General features: G+C 53.8%; 1 protein-coding gene across 1 annotated transcript in view; it reads left to right on the top strand.

The window, feature by feature from the left end:
- Positions 1-14,549, top strand: part of SIPA1L3 (signal induced proliferation associated 1 like 3) — a 94,863-nt gene that overhangs the window by 49,316 nt on the left and 30,998 nt on the right. Inside the window, exons 11-13 of the mRNA XM_065898587.1 lie at positions 1,169-1,296; positions 6,525-6,643; positions 8,615-9,042. Of these exons, the coding sequence (XP_065754659.1) occupies positions 1,169-1,296; positions 6,525-6,643; positions 8,615-9,042 (675 nt within the window). The remainder of the gene's footprint in view (positions 1-1,168; positions 1,297-6,524; positions 6,644-8,614; positions 9,043-14,549) is intronic.

Here is a 14,549-nt window from a genome sequence, read left to right as displayed (position 1 = left end):
TCTCACAGTCCCAGCCGGCCGTCTCAAGGGGCAAGGAAGTGTGGTCCTGCCATGTGCTTGCCAGGTGAAGAGCCAGAAGTATTTCATGGGAGTCTTAATAACTCACATCCTCTCATATCTCATGTGCCTGTCCCTAACCAACCCCAGGCAGGGAGAAGGTTTCCGCCATGACTGGCTCTGATCTGAGGTGGAATGGACGTTGGGAGGCACCCACAGGATTCACTCCGGGTTCATAGAGAATGTCTGTGGGACCTGAGGCCACAGAGAACCTTTTGCCAATCCCTCTGTTAAATCTCAGCCCTTGCCTGCGGGCGTGCAGGGCCAGCCTCCAAGAGAATTTCTGTCTAGGAGACAACTTTGTTATTTCATTCCTCCACGACCCTGTGAAGCAGAAAGTGTCATTTTTCAGACAGGAAAACGGCAGCTTAAACTGATGAGCGCTTGCCCAACCAAGGTCACGCAGCTAGTAAGGGATGGAGCTGGGGTTGAGCCCAGACCTGCCTTGTTCTGAAGCCTGAGCCCACAGCTTCTCCTCTGCAGCTCTTTCCTCCACCAGAGAGACATACACAGTTCCGGCCTGTCAGCCTCAGGCTAAGCTCTGGACACACAGGACGACATTCAGTCCTGCAAGGAAGGACCTACTGCAGTTGCCTCTTAACAACTAGGGAAACTGAGGCTCAGGGCAAGGGAGTGACTGTACCTGGCTGGGCAAGAGGCCGAGGGGAGGTTTGATCACCAGGCCGCCAGGTTCCAGGCCTCCTGTACCTACAAACGCAGCCTTATCCTGCCCTCCTCCACCAGAGATAAAGGGAGCCCAAGACAGGCCTGGGGGCGGGGGCTGCTGATGACAGCTTACCCCGTTTCGCAGCCAAGAAACGGGACCCCGGAGGAGCCTCTGGGTAGGGCTGTTGCCCAGGTGGCTTCTGCCCCCTCCTTCCTTGAGGACCCCACCTGGCCCCACACGCCCTGCCACCACCGGCTCCCTGACATGCTTCCCGTGCAGAACTCACTCCTGACCCTCAGTTAATAGCACGTTTCCAGGCTTCCTCACCTAGCCTCCCTTCTGCACGGGGCCTCCCGTGTATTTAAAACCCCACATCAAGGAAGTCTCAGTGGTTTTGGCACACCAGCCCTTCACCCTGTGTTTGGTCCTCTTACTCCTCTGCAGGTACACAGCCGCCCCACACCCACTGCTGTCTTTTGATCCCCACTTCAGCCACGACGGGACGTCCAGCGGCGAGTCCTCCTCAGGCGGCCTGACCAGCCAGGAGAGCACCATGGAGCGCCAGAAGCCGGGTAAGGTCTCCCCAGGCCAGCTGTGCCCCTGGCCTCACCCTGCACAACCTCTTAGTCACAGCGTGACAGGTGACACCCCTCCTCCTGTCAGTGATGGATAAAACACAAAAGAAAGCTGTAAGTGCCACACATAAGATTAGAGAGGTCACCCGGGAGAGCGGCAGGGGCCAGCGAGCCAGATCCATCTCCACCCGGGCAGGGCATCAGCAGACGGGGTCTGCCGACACTGTCGGTCAGGAGCCAGGGCACAGATGTGTGTGCGACTTGGAGGTGGAGACCACCAGGGGAAGTCGTTGAAAAGGGCTGGAAGTGGTGCTCTCAGGGGAGCCGAGCCGGCAGTGTTCTGAGGCTGCTCATTACATAAAGCTTCCAGCGTTGCGTCTCAACTGCTGTGCTGAGAAACGAGCCCAAATCTGGAGCATCTAGTGTGATAACGTATCACAAAGTGAACATGCCCATGTTCCACACCCAGGGCAAGAGACAGACGTGGCCAGCCTCCTGGAAGGCCCCAGCCCCTCCCAATCAGTATCCCCAAAGGCCACCCCTGTCTTGCTTCCCACGACCAGACTTAATCTTGCCTGGTTTTGAACTTCACGCGTATGGAATGTAGACTCCCACTGGATGCACTGTGTGTGTGTGTGTGTGTGTGTGTGTGTGTGTGTGTGTGTGTGTGTGTCTTCTGTTGTTCAGTACTGTTGTGTTGGTAAGGGTCGGCCACGAGGTTGTGTGTAGCCACGCCATTTCTGAGTAGCATATCCATTGTCTGAATGAGCCACAATTTCTTACTTGAGTCTAACGTTGAAGGACATTTGGGTTGTTTCCAGTTAGGGGCTGCTTAGAATAGCGCTGCCAGGAATATCCTCATACCTGTCTTTTGATGAACACATACTCACATTTCTGCAGGGAGTATACCTAGGAGTGGAATTGCTGGGTCATGCGTTTAACTTTATAAGAGACTGCCAAACCATTTACACCACTCCCACCAATGACAGAGAGAGAGTTCTATTTGCTCCGTCCTCACCAGCCTTTTCATTTCAGCCTGTCTAGTGGGCACGTAGTAGTATCACGTTGTGTTTTTAATTTGCATTTTTCTGATGCCTGATGAGACTGAGCATCTTCTCATCTGTCTGTTCTTCTGTGTATAAGTATCAATCATGGGCATGTACTACTTAGAAGAATATCTTAAACATGATTCCTCATAACAAAGTTGTAGCCCCTTTGAAGCGTAAGAACCAGCAGATGGTGGGTGGGTTCAAAAGAAAGACAATCAGTGAAGTCTCAGAGAGTGCTGACATCAGAGGGGCAGGAGATGGAGATGTCCACGCAGCGGGTGTTCGAGAGTATCCAGGCAGCTCTCGGCGGGGAGGACCATGGCAGCACATCACCGGCTCCCCCGGGCACTGTGGGGCAGGGGAGAGGTTGCCTGCCCCAGGATTAGCGGTCTGGAGAATTCCTCAGCACCCCCGCCCCATAGTTCTCTTAAACCAGGGACAACGGTTGGACTGCAGGCAAGCAGATCGCCCCAACCCCTAACTGTCCGCCACTGCTGCTGCCTCCGGGACCTGCAGACACGGGTTCGCTCCTCTCCTCAGCATGCTTGATCCCGCCCGCAGTCTGTGATCTTTGCTCCAGCACAGGCAGATTTGCATCCTTTTCCCCCCACCCCACCCAGTTGAGAAGAGAAACGCGTTGCTTGGCGATGTCATTACACCAAAGTGTAGAATAAGAAGGAAAATTTTCCAGCATTCACCATGGGCCCCAAATAAGGAGTCACAGAAGCTCACCATGGTCCCTCCTTTCTTTCCTCTTCTGTCCCCTAGAGCTCATCTCCCCTCTCACTTCCTTGAGACCTTGTTATAAGTTGACTAACCCCTCCCTGCACACACACACATCAGGGCAGTCTGTGTCTAGGAGCTGTCATAAAGTTTAGAATGTATTCAAGACCAGGGTGGGGGAATCAGGTGCCACGATGGATGTGGGGCTGTGCCCAGCCCTGGTCAGATGACCGTGATTGCAGTGACAGCAGTACGGTTTCCGGTGCCGTACACTCCCTCCTGTTTAATCATCTCAGGAACACGACAGATTGGGTGCCGTGACTGCCCTGTTTTAGAAACGAGGAAGATGAGGCACAGAAAGGTTGTCCCTTGTCAGAGGTCCCTGCTGGTGAGTAGTATCATTGAGATTTGGACCAAGACCTGTTGGTTCTAGAACCCTCCTTAACCCTCATCACCCACAGACACCACCACAGTCCCTCACCCACAGAGTGAGTGTTTCTCAAGCCTCAGCGCACCCAGGTTAGGAAGGTGGCCCCAGAGCCACCAGCTGCCCCAGCCCCGTGCCTGGCCGTGTTTTCAGCACATCTCTCACAGCCACGTCCATGTCTGTCACCCACCCAGGTGTGTCAAGAGTGAAGCAGGAGCGCCAGAAGGTCACTGGGGCCCAGTTCAGAGGGCCAGTGAAGGGCCCAGGATCAGGGCCTGCTAAGGGCAGGGCTAGGGGCACAGGGGACACTGGGGCGGCCAAGGAGAGGCAGGAACCTAGCCCTTCGCCGTCCATTCATTCAACACGTCACCAGTGATGTGCGCCAGGCTGGGTGCCAGGGGTACAGTGTGAGCCAGACAGGCGTGTCCCCTGCCTTCTTGGTGCTGACAGTTGGTGGGAGAGCCGGGCAATAGCAGGAGCACCGAGTAATAAGTACTCACTAATAATGCTAAGTATTAAGTGGAAACAAACACAGTGCCTAGAGAGCTTGGTAGGGTCTGGGGGTGAGGGTGTCTCTGAGCAAATCACATTTCAGGCGAGGCTAGAAGAATGCAGAGGAGCCAACTGGGAGGAGAACATTCCAGGGAAAGGGAGCTGGTGGAAGACCCTGAGGTAGCAGGGGGTGTGGTGTTGGTTGAACAGCAAAGAGGCCGAGTGGCTGGAGAAGTGAGAGATGAGGCCAGGGAGGTGACGGGGAGAGCATGGTGGGGACTCCGTCCTTCACTCAGAACCACGGGACTCAGTTCTTCTGAGCACAGGAGGGATGGGATCTGACTCGGGTGTTCACAGGGTCCCTCTAGCTACAGATTCTTGCAGGGTGGGGCCAGTGCAGAGGGAGAGATGGGCAGGTTCTGGATATGGTCCTTTGGAGGTAAAGTTAGAATTCCCTGATGCTCAAGGATGATAACCAGTTTCTGACCCGAGCAGCTGAAAGGATGGAGATGATGAGAGATGCAGGTTTGGGGGCAGATAAGGAGTTGGCTTTGGCCGTGTCCAGTGGGAAGTGCCCAGCAGACACTCAGTGGAGGCGTGTGAGGGAGCCATATATACAAGTCTGAAGTTATGGGGAGAGGTCCAGCCAGAGACAGAAGTGTGGGAGCCACTGGTGTCATAGGTGGTAGAGAAGGCTGGGTGTGAATGCCATGGGCTTGGCTCTCTGCAGAAATGCGGTCTCCTGGCATGGTCTGCCCACTTCCCAGGGCACCAGAGCCTCCTGGGCGTGTCGGATGCTTCCAGGGAGGAAAAGCGTTTGTAGAGGTAAAGTAGGTGGACAAAGCGGCCAGCCTGCCCCCTCTCATGACCATGGTTCCCAAATGAAAGCCACATGGGCAGTGACACCCTCGGCAATGTCCAGCCAAGCTGCTCTCTGCCGTGTCCCTGAGTGCTGTGCCTGGCCCTCCAGGCCCACCTTCCCCAGCAGGAACATGGGCCCAGAGCCCTCTGCGGCTGCACTGGGGGCAGCAGTGTGTATGGTTGTGAGCTCAGCCTCCGACAGGCCTGGTGAGAAGTTCTGAGTTGGCTGTGTGACCTTGGCGGTGACCTCATCTCTCCCAGCCTCAGGTCCCTCTGCTGTGGCGGACACCCTAAGTGTCTTTCCTTGCGGGGTGCTTTCGGGGTCCAGTGAGATCACACCTGCCCAGCCCTCGGCACAGGACCCAGCCCATCACGAAGGGAATGACGGCTTCTGCTTCTCGAGCACTCACTCTGCACTGTCACTCGAGTTGTCATTATTGGGGAAGCACAGAGAGGGTACAGGGGTTGAGAGCACAGGTCTGAAACTCTTTCTTACTTTGTGACCTTGGACCAGTTACTTAACCTCTCTGAGTCTTAATGTTCTCCTTCATCTATTAAACTGGTACTAATATCCACCTCGCAGTATCACTGAGAGGATGCAGCAAGGTAATGCCTGCAAAGCACTTGTAGTAGTACCTGATACAGACGTGTGCTTGATAATAATTATCGTTACGATTATTCAGCACTGATCAAAGTTGTGGGCTCCGGTGTTAGACCGCCTGGGTTTGGGTCCTCTGTTAGTGCATTTGCAAGTTTGATAGATATTAACTAGCCCTCCACCGGGGTTGTGTGTTTTTTTAAGATCCGATGCTCCATTCAGGCACATTGGCTAGCCTTGGGAATTTAGACTAATTTACACCCACACCAGCCATCGTGATTTTAAACCTGTTTCACCTTTGAACTAGAGAATTCTGTCCCAAACATACTTCCACACTTGCTCAAAGTCGGGTATAGAGGGAAGGCCACCAGAACATTAAGAAAAATCGAAAATAACCGGAATGTCCAATCAGCAGGAAACTGGTTAAATAATTGATGTCCATTCACATGATGGAATACTGTGCAGCTATTAAAAATAAGGTAACTTCATGTTCAGTTGACTTATGTGAAGATGTATTATGAAGATACAGAGCAAAAAGCAAGTGTAAGTGTTATTTATTTGTAAAGTAAGAAATCAAGTTGTGAGACAATGCTTATTGTGATACCACTTCAATTTAACCAAAAAAAGCTACGCACGTTGAAGCAACAAAGGAATGCGACCTCGGTTATATAAAGAATCTTATTCACCAAAAGACAGTCAGTCTCGTAGAAAAATGGGTAAAGGATATGAGCAAGTAATTTACAAGATAGGAAATGCAAATGGCCAGTAAGGATGAAAAGGTGCTCAAGCTCCTTTGTGGGTGGAGGACTGTTGGAGGGCTTCGCGAACTTAACGCATGTCAAGCGCTAGAATGGTGCCTGGCACACGGTACGTGCTCAGTAAACATTCTGTTACCGAGTGTTGTTAGACCCCAAGACCTGAGTTGATGAGGGTCGTGGCTGTGTGTGAGCTGAGCAGACAAGCTGGCAGAGGGGTGGGACCATCCAACCACATTAAGGACCAGATTCTTTGGGTGAAACTTGGGCCGGAGCCTGAGTCATCTCTGACCACTGGTGTGTCTCCTGTCTTAATGCAGAGCCTTTGTGGCATGTGCCCGCCCAGGCCCGGCTCTCGGCCATGACTGGAAGCAGCGGGAGCAGGCACACCTCCAGGCAGGACACAGCAGGCAAAGATTCCCCCAACAGGCATTCCAAGGTGAGTCTGGGCCCCACCTGCCAACCCCGGGGGCCGCCTTACCCGCCCTGACTGCTTCACCTGGGTGTGGGCCTCTGAGCAGCACACGTGAGCACATGCTCCACCTCTGCCCCCTTCCGCTCCAGCAGAGGGGCGAGATGCCTGGTCTGGAGTTAGACCCAGCCAGGCGCACATCCTGGCTCCAGCCCCTGCCATCCACGTCATCTTGAGCAAAGACCTTCAGCCCCTGAAGCCACAGTTTCCTCATTACCTCAGCTGTGGTAGGTGTCTTCACCAGCTCGGGCTGCTGTAAGAAAAATGCCACAGACTGGGTGGCTGATGAGCAACAGAAATTTATGTCTTATAGTTCTGGAGGCTGGGAAGTCCAAGGTCAAGGCGCAGGGAGATTGAGCGTCTGGTGAGAACCTGCCTCCTGGTTCACAGACGGCCTTCCCTCCACCTCATGTGTGAAGGGAGCTCTCTGTGCTCCCTTTTATAAGGATATAAATACATATATGGATTTTATAACCCCATCCATGAGGAATATATAAACATATATAGGATAAATATGTGAAAATATATAGCGGTTTTATAATCCCATTCATGAGGGCTCTACCCTCATAACCACCTAATCACTTCCCAAAGGCCCTCCATCCTAATACCATCCCACTGGAGATTCAGCCTATGAATATTGGGGGAACACAGACTATTCAATCTACAGCAATAGGTTAACTGCTGTAACAGACAGCCCCCAGATCTCAGTGACCTCACACAATAGAAGTTTATTCCCCTTTCAAATAACAATTCAGTGTGGTGTTTGATGGGCCCGTACAATGTGCCAGGCATTGGGACCACAGTGTTGAAGAGGGCAGATGCTCACAAAGTTGGCATCCCAGCGGGGGCAACAAGCAGTAAGCAAAGAACCAGATTTCATTATATAATGGTAAGAACCAATTCTTGCTGTGAAAGAAAAACAAAGTACAGTTAAGGGAAAAGAGTATCAAGCACAGCTACTTTAGGATGAGGTGGTCAGAGAAGGCCTTCGAGGAGGTAACCTTTAAGCAAAATCTTGAATGAAGTAAGGAGCAACCCATGAAAATATCTGAGGGAAGAGCATTGTAGACAGAGGGAACAGCAAGTACAAAGGCCCTGAGGGGGCAGTGTGCCTGGCATACTCAAAGAACAGCCAGAAGGCCAGTGTGGCTCGAGGAGAGTGATCAAGAGGGAGGCGGGAGATAAAGTTAGAGACCGGAACCTGGAACCAGATCACACAGGGCCTCAGAGGCCATGGTGAGGACTCTTGCTTTTCCCCTGAGTGAGCAGGGAGAGGACATGAACTGACGCAAGTGTTCACAGCCTGTCTCTGGCTGCGCGTAGGGAACAGATTGGGGGCCAGGGGTGAGGGGAGACAGGGACAGGGAGTTGGGAGACCAGGGAGGAGGCTCCTGCCATGGTCCAGCAGGAGGCAGTGGTGGACAGGACCAGGGGGGAGCCACAGAGGGAGGAGAAGTGGCAGGTTTGGATCTGTTCCAAAGATTCAGGCGACAGGATTTGCTGTTGGATTAGATACGGGTGTGAGAGCAAAAGCAGCGTCGAGTGACTCCACGGCTCTTGGGTGGAGCAGCTGAAAGGACGGAGGTGCCATTGTGAGACAGGCAAGAGGTGAATTCAGGAGGGAAGGCCAGGAGCTCAGTTTCAGATGTGTTCAGCTTAAGCTGTGGGCAGCATGTTGCGTATGTGCTGTCATTTATCCCCCTGCTCAACCTCATGGGGCAGGGTTATTATCAACCCATTTTACAGATGTGGAAACTGAGGCACAGGGTAGTTCAATCAGTTGCCCAAGATAGGAAGGCCAGTAAGTGGGGGAGCCAGAGTTCGAAGCTGTCCGGCTCCAGGGTTCACACTTAGGGGTAGGGAGGACCCAGAGAAGGAAGTTTGCTCCCCGCCCCCCCACCCCGAGTCTAGGAATGACACACTTCTCCTGCCTTCCAGGGAGAGCCTCAGTACTCCAGTCATTCCAGCAGCAATACCCTCTCCAGCAACGCGTCCAGCAGCCACAGCGATGATCGCTGGTTCGACCCCCTGGACCCACTGGAGCCAGAGCAAGACCCTCTCTCCAAGGGCGGCTCCAGTGACAGTGGCATTGACACCACCCTCTACACCTCTAGCCCCAGCTGCTTGTCCCTGGCCAAGACGTCTCGGCCAGCCAAGCCACACAAGCCCCCGGGAAGTATGGGCCTCTGTGGAGGCGGGCGCGAGGCTGCCGGGCGGTCCCACCATACAGACCGGCGTCGGGAGGTCTCGCCCGCCCCTGGGGTCACTGGCCAGAACAAGGGCTACCGACCGAAGCTGTACTCCTCAGGCTCCAGCACCCCTACAGGCCTGGCTGGGGGCAGCCGCGACCCACCGAGGCAGTCCAGGTAAGACGCTGAATCTAGTCCAAGTCCTTCAGGGGGACCCTGACCACCACCTGCATCCCTCACCGTCCTGACAGTGGTGTTCCCCTCCCCAGAAACATGCTCACAGATGGGAATGCTCGCACCTTAGTTTGCTTACAGAGTTGGGAGACTCGTGGACCACCCCCTGCTGCCATCCATTGGCCTTTAAGGATGCCGGTAGAGGGAGGTAAATCCCTGGCTGTCTGTCTCATCTGTCTCTGGTTCAGTCTGACCCTCAGTCTCTTTCCTTTTCTCTCTCCTGAGACTAGTAGTTTTTACACTTTCTGAGAGCCACAGACTGTTTCTGTTAGGAGTGCATTTGTCTGCAGGTAATAGGAAACCTGACCCACAGTGGCTTAAACAGAGGTTTAATAGTCCCCATTTGGGAAGTCCAGAGAGGGCAGAGCTGGGCTGGTGCAGCAGCGGCTCAGGGAGGGCCTCAAGGCCTAGCAGCCTGTGTCTTCCTGCTCCATCACCCTCCTCATGCTGGCTGTGACTTCCTGGTCTCCAGATGGCTGTGGTGCCCCTGGGGGACATGGGGACAGAAAACAGAGGAAAGACGGCAGCGTCTGTGTAGCTCCATGTCTGTGGAGAAAGCAAAAGCTTTCCCAGAACCCCCTTCGACAGGCAGTGTCACATGGCCATCTCAGCTACAAGGAAGTCTGGGAGGTTACGGGTTAGCCTTCCAGCCTTCATAGTAAAGGGCAGTGTGGTCTCCAGACAGTCCACTGGAGGGCTGTTCAACACAGATTCCCCTGACCTACTGGGTGGGGCCTGAGAGTATGCGTTTTTACAAAGTTCCGTGTAGATGCTAATGTTGCTGGTCCCGGGACCATGCTTTGAGAACTGCTGGTAGAGAGGCAGACAGGGTAATAAGTGAGAACGAACAGGCATTGACTCACCAACAACCTGGAGTCTGGACCACACACACTTTGCGAATGTGATGAAAGCCACGAACTGCCTCCTGGAAAAGTTCTGCCGTCACAGGACTCAGCCCGGTCCAGGGGCCCCCTCAGAGGTCTGCGGCCCCAGGCAGGGATTACTGTGCTGCAGTCCCCAGTGTGCACCCCTGAGGCCACCACCTCCTTTCTCCTCCCTGACCACACCTGAGCAGGGGCCAGCCCGTGTCCAGGAACCCCATTAGGGACCTTCATCTCCCTTGGCTTCCTGACACCTTGGCCCGTCCCCAGACCTGCGCCTCTCTCCACACAGGACACGTGCACCCAGGCGGTGGCCTCAGACCTCCTTGACCACAACCCACAGTGGACCTGGGTCTTTGACTATACAGAAATATCTATATATTTTAAAAAGGTGAAGCAAAAATCTCCCTAGCAGTTCCTAGCCTGGCCGTGCAAAGCCCTTTAATCCAGTCTGGTCTGTTGAGAATGTTTGAGCGCTGCTCCCTACCTCCTGAAGGGACCTCATGACCGAGCGGCGGTTCTGTTGTTACCAAAGTCAGGTTCTGCTGCTCGACACTCGAAAGCCGGTATTGGGGAGACAGGTGTTGATCGGAAAGGAAAATATGCAGGAGCGTAAGGGAGTGTAGCTGTTGTAGAAATTAAAGTATTTAACTAGATTCTAAAACCAAGGGGCTGCTTACACCCTGACAGACTTGGAAACCACGGTATTTGAGAGTGTCCGTCTGTCAGTGCTTTCCCTCACTGTGGCCCTGGTCCCCCTGGACTCAGGAGCCAGGAGAAGGGTGAGGGTGGAGAGAAAGGGTGCCCCAGGGAGTTAGGTCTCTGTCTGAGCCAGCCTCCCTAGACAGATAGATGTTAATCATTTGAACTCACGGACTCTTGAACAGCTCCTTCATTCATTTATCTATCCATTCATTTCATTCACAAATATTTCTCAGGGATTTGTTGTGTCCCGGGGACTACGCCGAGAGCTAAGGAGAAGTAACGAGCAAATTCAGACGAGGCCCCCAGCCCTCACCTCACCCACCATCTGTTGAGGGAGACAGAGTAGAATCAGGTCATCACTGAGACGGATGTCAAAGTGTGCCCACCGAGAGGGCCTCGGAGCTATGGGGGTCCCAGGTCCCGGCTGTGGTAGCCCGTGTGTTGGGCACAGGCCCATGTCAGTAAAGCTCAGTAGCTGTAGGGTTTTGGAGTCTGTGATATAAAGGCAGCGGTGCTGGGGAGTAGACTATGTCTGAGGCAGGGGGGTGGGTATAAAATTACTCTGTGTCTGAGAGAAGGATTTGCTGAACCCAGAAATGAAGGGAATAAAATGGGAGAGGAACCTGCTACAAAAGAGGGCCCTGCGGTTGGGAGCTTTAATTTGCATACAGACAATTGATGCTAATTGCAAATCATTCTTATCTACTCATTAAAGCTGCTTCCTGAAGTTTTCTCCTAGGCAACCAGGCTTTAGTGTGAAGCAGCATTTCCCAAAATGGGGTGCTTGAGGTGATTTGGGGTGGTGTGGGGAGGAGAATGTTTTATTTTAAATGGATATTAGGAAAAGTGTTATCAACCCATCCCCTGATTTTACAGATATTGCCTTGGACAAATTAAGGAAAATTAAATGAGTTGATTTCAAGAAACAAATGTGTTCATGGTAGATGAGAGCGTGGACTCCAGAGTCAGCCCACTGGGGTTTGAGCGCCACCCCACACCACCTTGTCTTGGCTGTGTGGCCTTGGGCAAATTACTGGACCTCTCTGGGCCTGTTTCCTCATCTGTGAAATGGAGGCCCTGTCACTGTCCCTAACTAAGGCCATGTCGATGTCCCTAGCTAAGGCCCTGACACTGTCCCTAACAGCCTGAGCTGTCCCTAACTAAAACTCTGACGCTGTCCGTAAGAAAGGCCCTGACTCTGTCATTAAGGCCTTGACGCTGTCCCTAACTAAGGGCCTGATGCTTTTCCCAACCAAGGCCCTGAATCTATCCCTAACTAAGATGCTGAATCTGTCCCTAACTAAGGCTGTGACGCTGTCCCTAACTAAAGCCTGACTCTGTCTTACCTAAGAACCTGAGCATCAGCACTTTATTTAGGGACAGCGCCAGGGCCTTAGTGAGGCTCAAAGTCAAGGGAGAGACATACCCATCCCCAGACAGTGACAGCCCATAGCGGTCAGGGCCGGGGTGAGGGAAGCGTTCAGGGTGTGGGAGCCCGAAGGAGGGGCCTGACCCAGTATGGGAGGTGCTTTCCTAAAGGAAAGAGGGTAAGCTACTGGGAACTAGGAGGGCAGTGTTCTAGGCAGAGAAGATGTGCAAGTCCCACCTCACCCTGCCAGTCCTCCCAGAATCTTCCCATCTCAGTAGGTACAAGTTCCCAGCAGGTCGCTGAGCACCTGTGCTCGAGGGGCCCACACGTGCCTCTGCCTGCCGCTAGCCACACTGCCCCTTGCTCAGGGCAGCCCAGCAGCCCTGTGCATCTGCTGTCATCCGTCCATTCCCTGGGGCCGAGCCGGAGTGACAACCTGCTGCCCAGCCTTGGCTCCCCAAAGAGAGGCACAAGCGCTCCATAGCTGCCCTTGTGTCTACTTCCAGGCCCTTTGTAGCCCAGCACTTTGCGTTCATTCATACAGCAGGCGCCTACTGTATGCTCAGCCCTCTGCCGCAGAGGACCCCGGCCGTCCTGGCACTGACAGGGTGCCAGGGGATACAGCAAGCAAATAATTACAAAAGCAATGAATCACTTATGCTAGGGGAAAGCCTTCAAGGGAGACCTCCTGGGATCTGAGAGTGGATGTGGTGCAGGGGCTGGAGGGGGTGTCTAATCTAGGCAGGGGGTTGGGGGGCTGGGGTAATTCCCCTGAGGAGGTGTCATTTCTGCCACAGATGAGAGGGATAAGGAGGAGGGAGCAGGTGAAGTGGTTTCAGGGGGACCGATGATATACTCTTGATGCAGTTATGTGGGTGTTTGCTTTGTAAGTGTTTGTTAAATTGTACATACATGTTTTGTACACTTTGTTCTATGTGGGCTATTTTACAATTTTTTCTTTAAAAGAGAAAAAGGAAAGATGATGTGTGGAGAAGGCATCCCTGTGATAGGGAGTAGCATGTGCAAAGGCCCTGGGGTGGGGAGGAGGGTGGGTGCCATCAGGTCACTGAATACAGGCCCCTTGGCTCAAGTATAGAAATTGAGGGGGGCAGCTGATGGGAGGTTGGCAGGGACCAGATCACGCAAGGCGCTGTCAGCCACATTACAGAGTTTGGATTTGATCCTAAGAGCTGTGGGCAGCAAGGAAAGTCTTCAGCAGAAAGGATAATGCAGGGAGATAGATGTTTTGAAAGATGGTGCTGGAGGCGCAATTGCAGAAGTCTCAGGGACGGGTCTGAGGCCGAGATGTGAGTGAGAAGGAAGGGGACCTTGCGAGAGGACAGAGCAACTGTGAATGTGTCAGCAGGTGGCACCACCAGGACCTAAGGAGGGAGGGAGGCAAAAGTCCAGGACAGTGTCTGCTGCAGATGGGGAATGTTGAGATTCTTGAGAGAGGAGAGGAGAGCAGGGCTGGGCAGGCCTGAGAGGAATGTTATTCTCACATTTCCTGACACCAAAGCACCCACTGTGTGCCGGGTACCGTTCCAAACACGGCGATACAGAAGGGGGCAAAGTCGAGCCCTCTTTTGTGGAGCTGATGTTCTCCTGGAGAGAGAGTGAGGCAGACAGACAACTGAGCAACCGTGTAATATTAATATGCCAGGTGGAGATAAGGTCTGGGGAGAAAACCAAACCGGGCAGAGGTCCCAGAAGGCCTCTAGGAGGAGGTGATATTTTGCAGGAAGCATGGAAGTGATCCAGGCAGGGAAAATAGCAAATGCTGAGGCCCTGAAGGTAAACTCGTTTGCAGTGCTCTGGAAATGCTCTGGTGGCCAGACAGGCCAAAGGAAGGCAAGAGGTCTGATTTGCAACGTGGGCAGGGGCCCAGCTCTGGCAGGCTCACCAACCACGGGCGGATGCTGGGATTTGATTCTGAGGAACGTGGGAGCCATGGGAGCACATAATCTGACTTATGTTTTAAGTAGATCACCCTGGGCTACTCGGGGGAAAGTGGACTGTTTCAGATGTGGGCGGGGATTGAGTTCACCGGCATAGTGCGAGGACTGCCAGGAAAGGGATGGGCCCTGCCATGCCCAAACCCCCTACCCACTCCCTCCCTGCGCTGCAGCCCTCTCCGTGGAAGCCACCGCAGCCTGTAGCAGCTTGTGCCCGTGGATGATTCCACTGACTTCACAGACTCTCCCCCGAGGCGTTTGTCACGGGAGCCCGGCTTCCAGGCACAGTGCCAGGCGCCAGTGCCTGCTGTGGGCATCGCGATGGGCTGAGTGATCCCAGGCGGGCAGCCACCTGCCCCACCCCCCACCCCCCGCCCTCTCTCGAGGCAGCATACACTCCAAAGCTTCCTGGGCTTCCTGAGCAGTTTGTCAAGAGCTGTTTAGAGGCACTGAGAGGCTCTCCGCCCCGTGTGGAGCCGACATCGCCGGGTGTTCCCAGGCAGGCAGGAAGCACGTGGCCTTGCTTCCGCGGGTGGGGCT

This window comes from Phocoena phocoena, chromosome 20 (assembly GCF_963924675.1).
Source record: "Phocoena phocoena chromosome 20, mPhoPho1.1, whole genome shotgun sequence".
NCBI lineage: Eukaryota > Metazoa > Chordata > Mammalia > Artiodactyla > Phocoenidae > Phocoena > Phocoena phocoena.
This window is presented reverse-complemented; position numbering and strand designations above follow the sequence as displayed.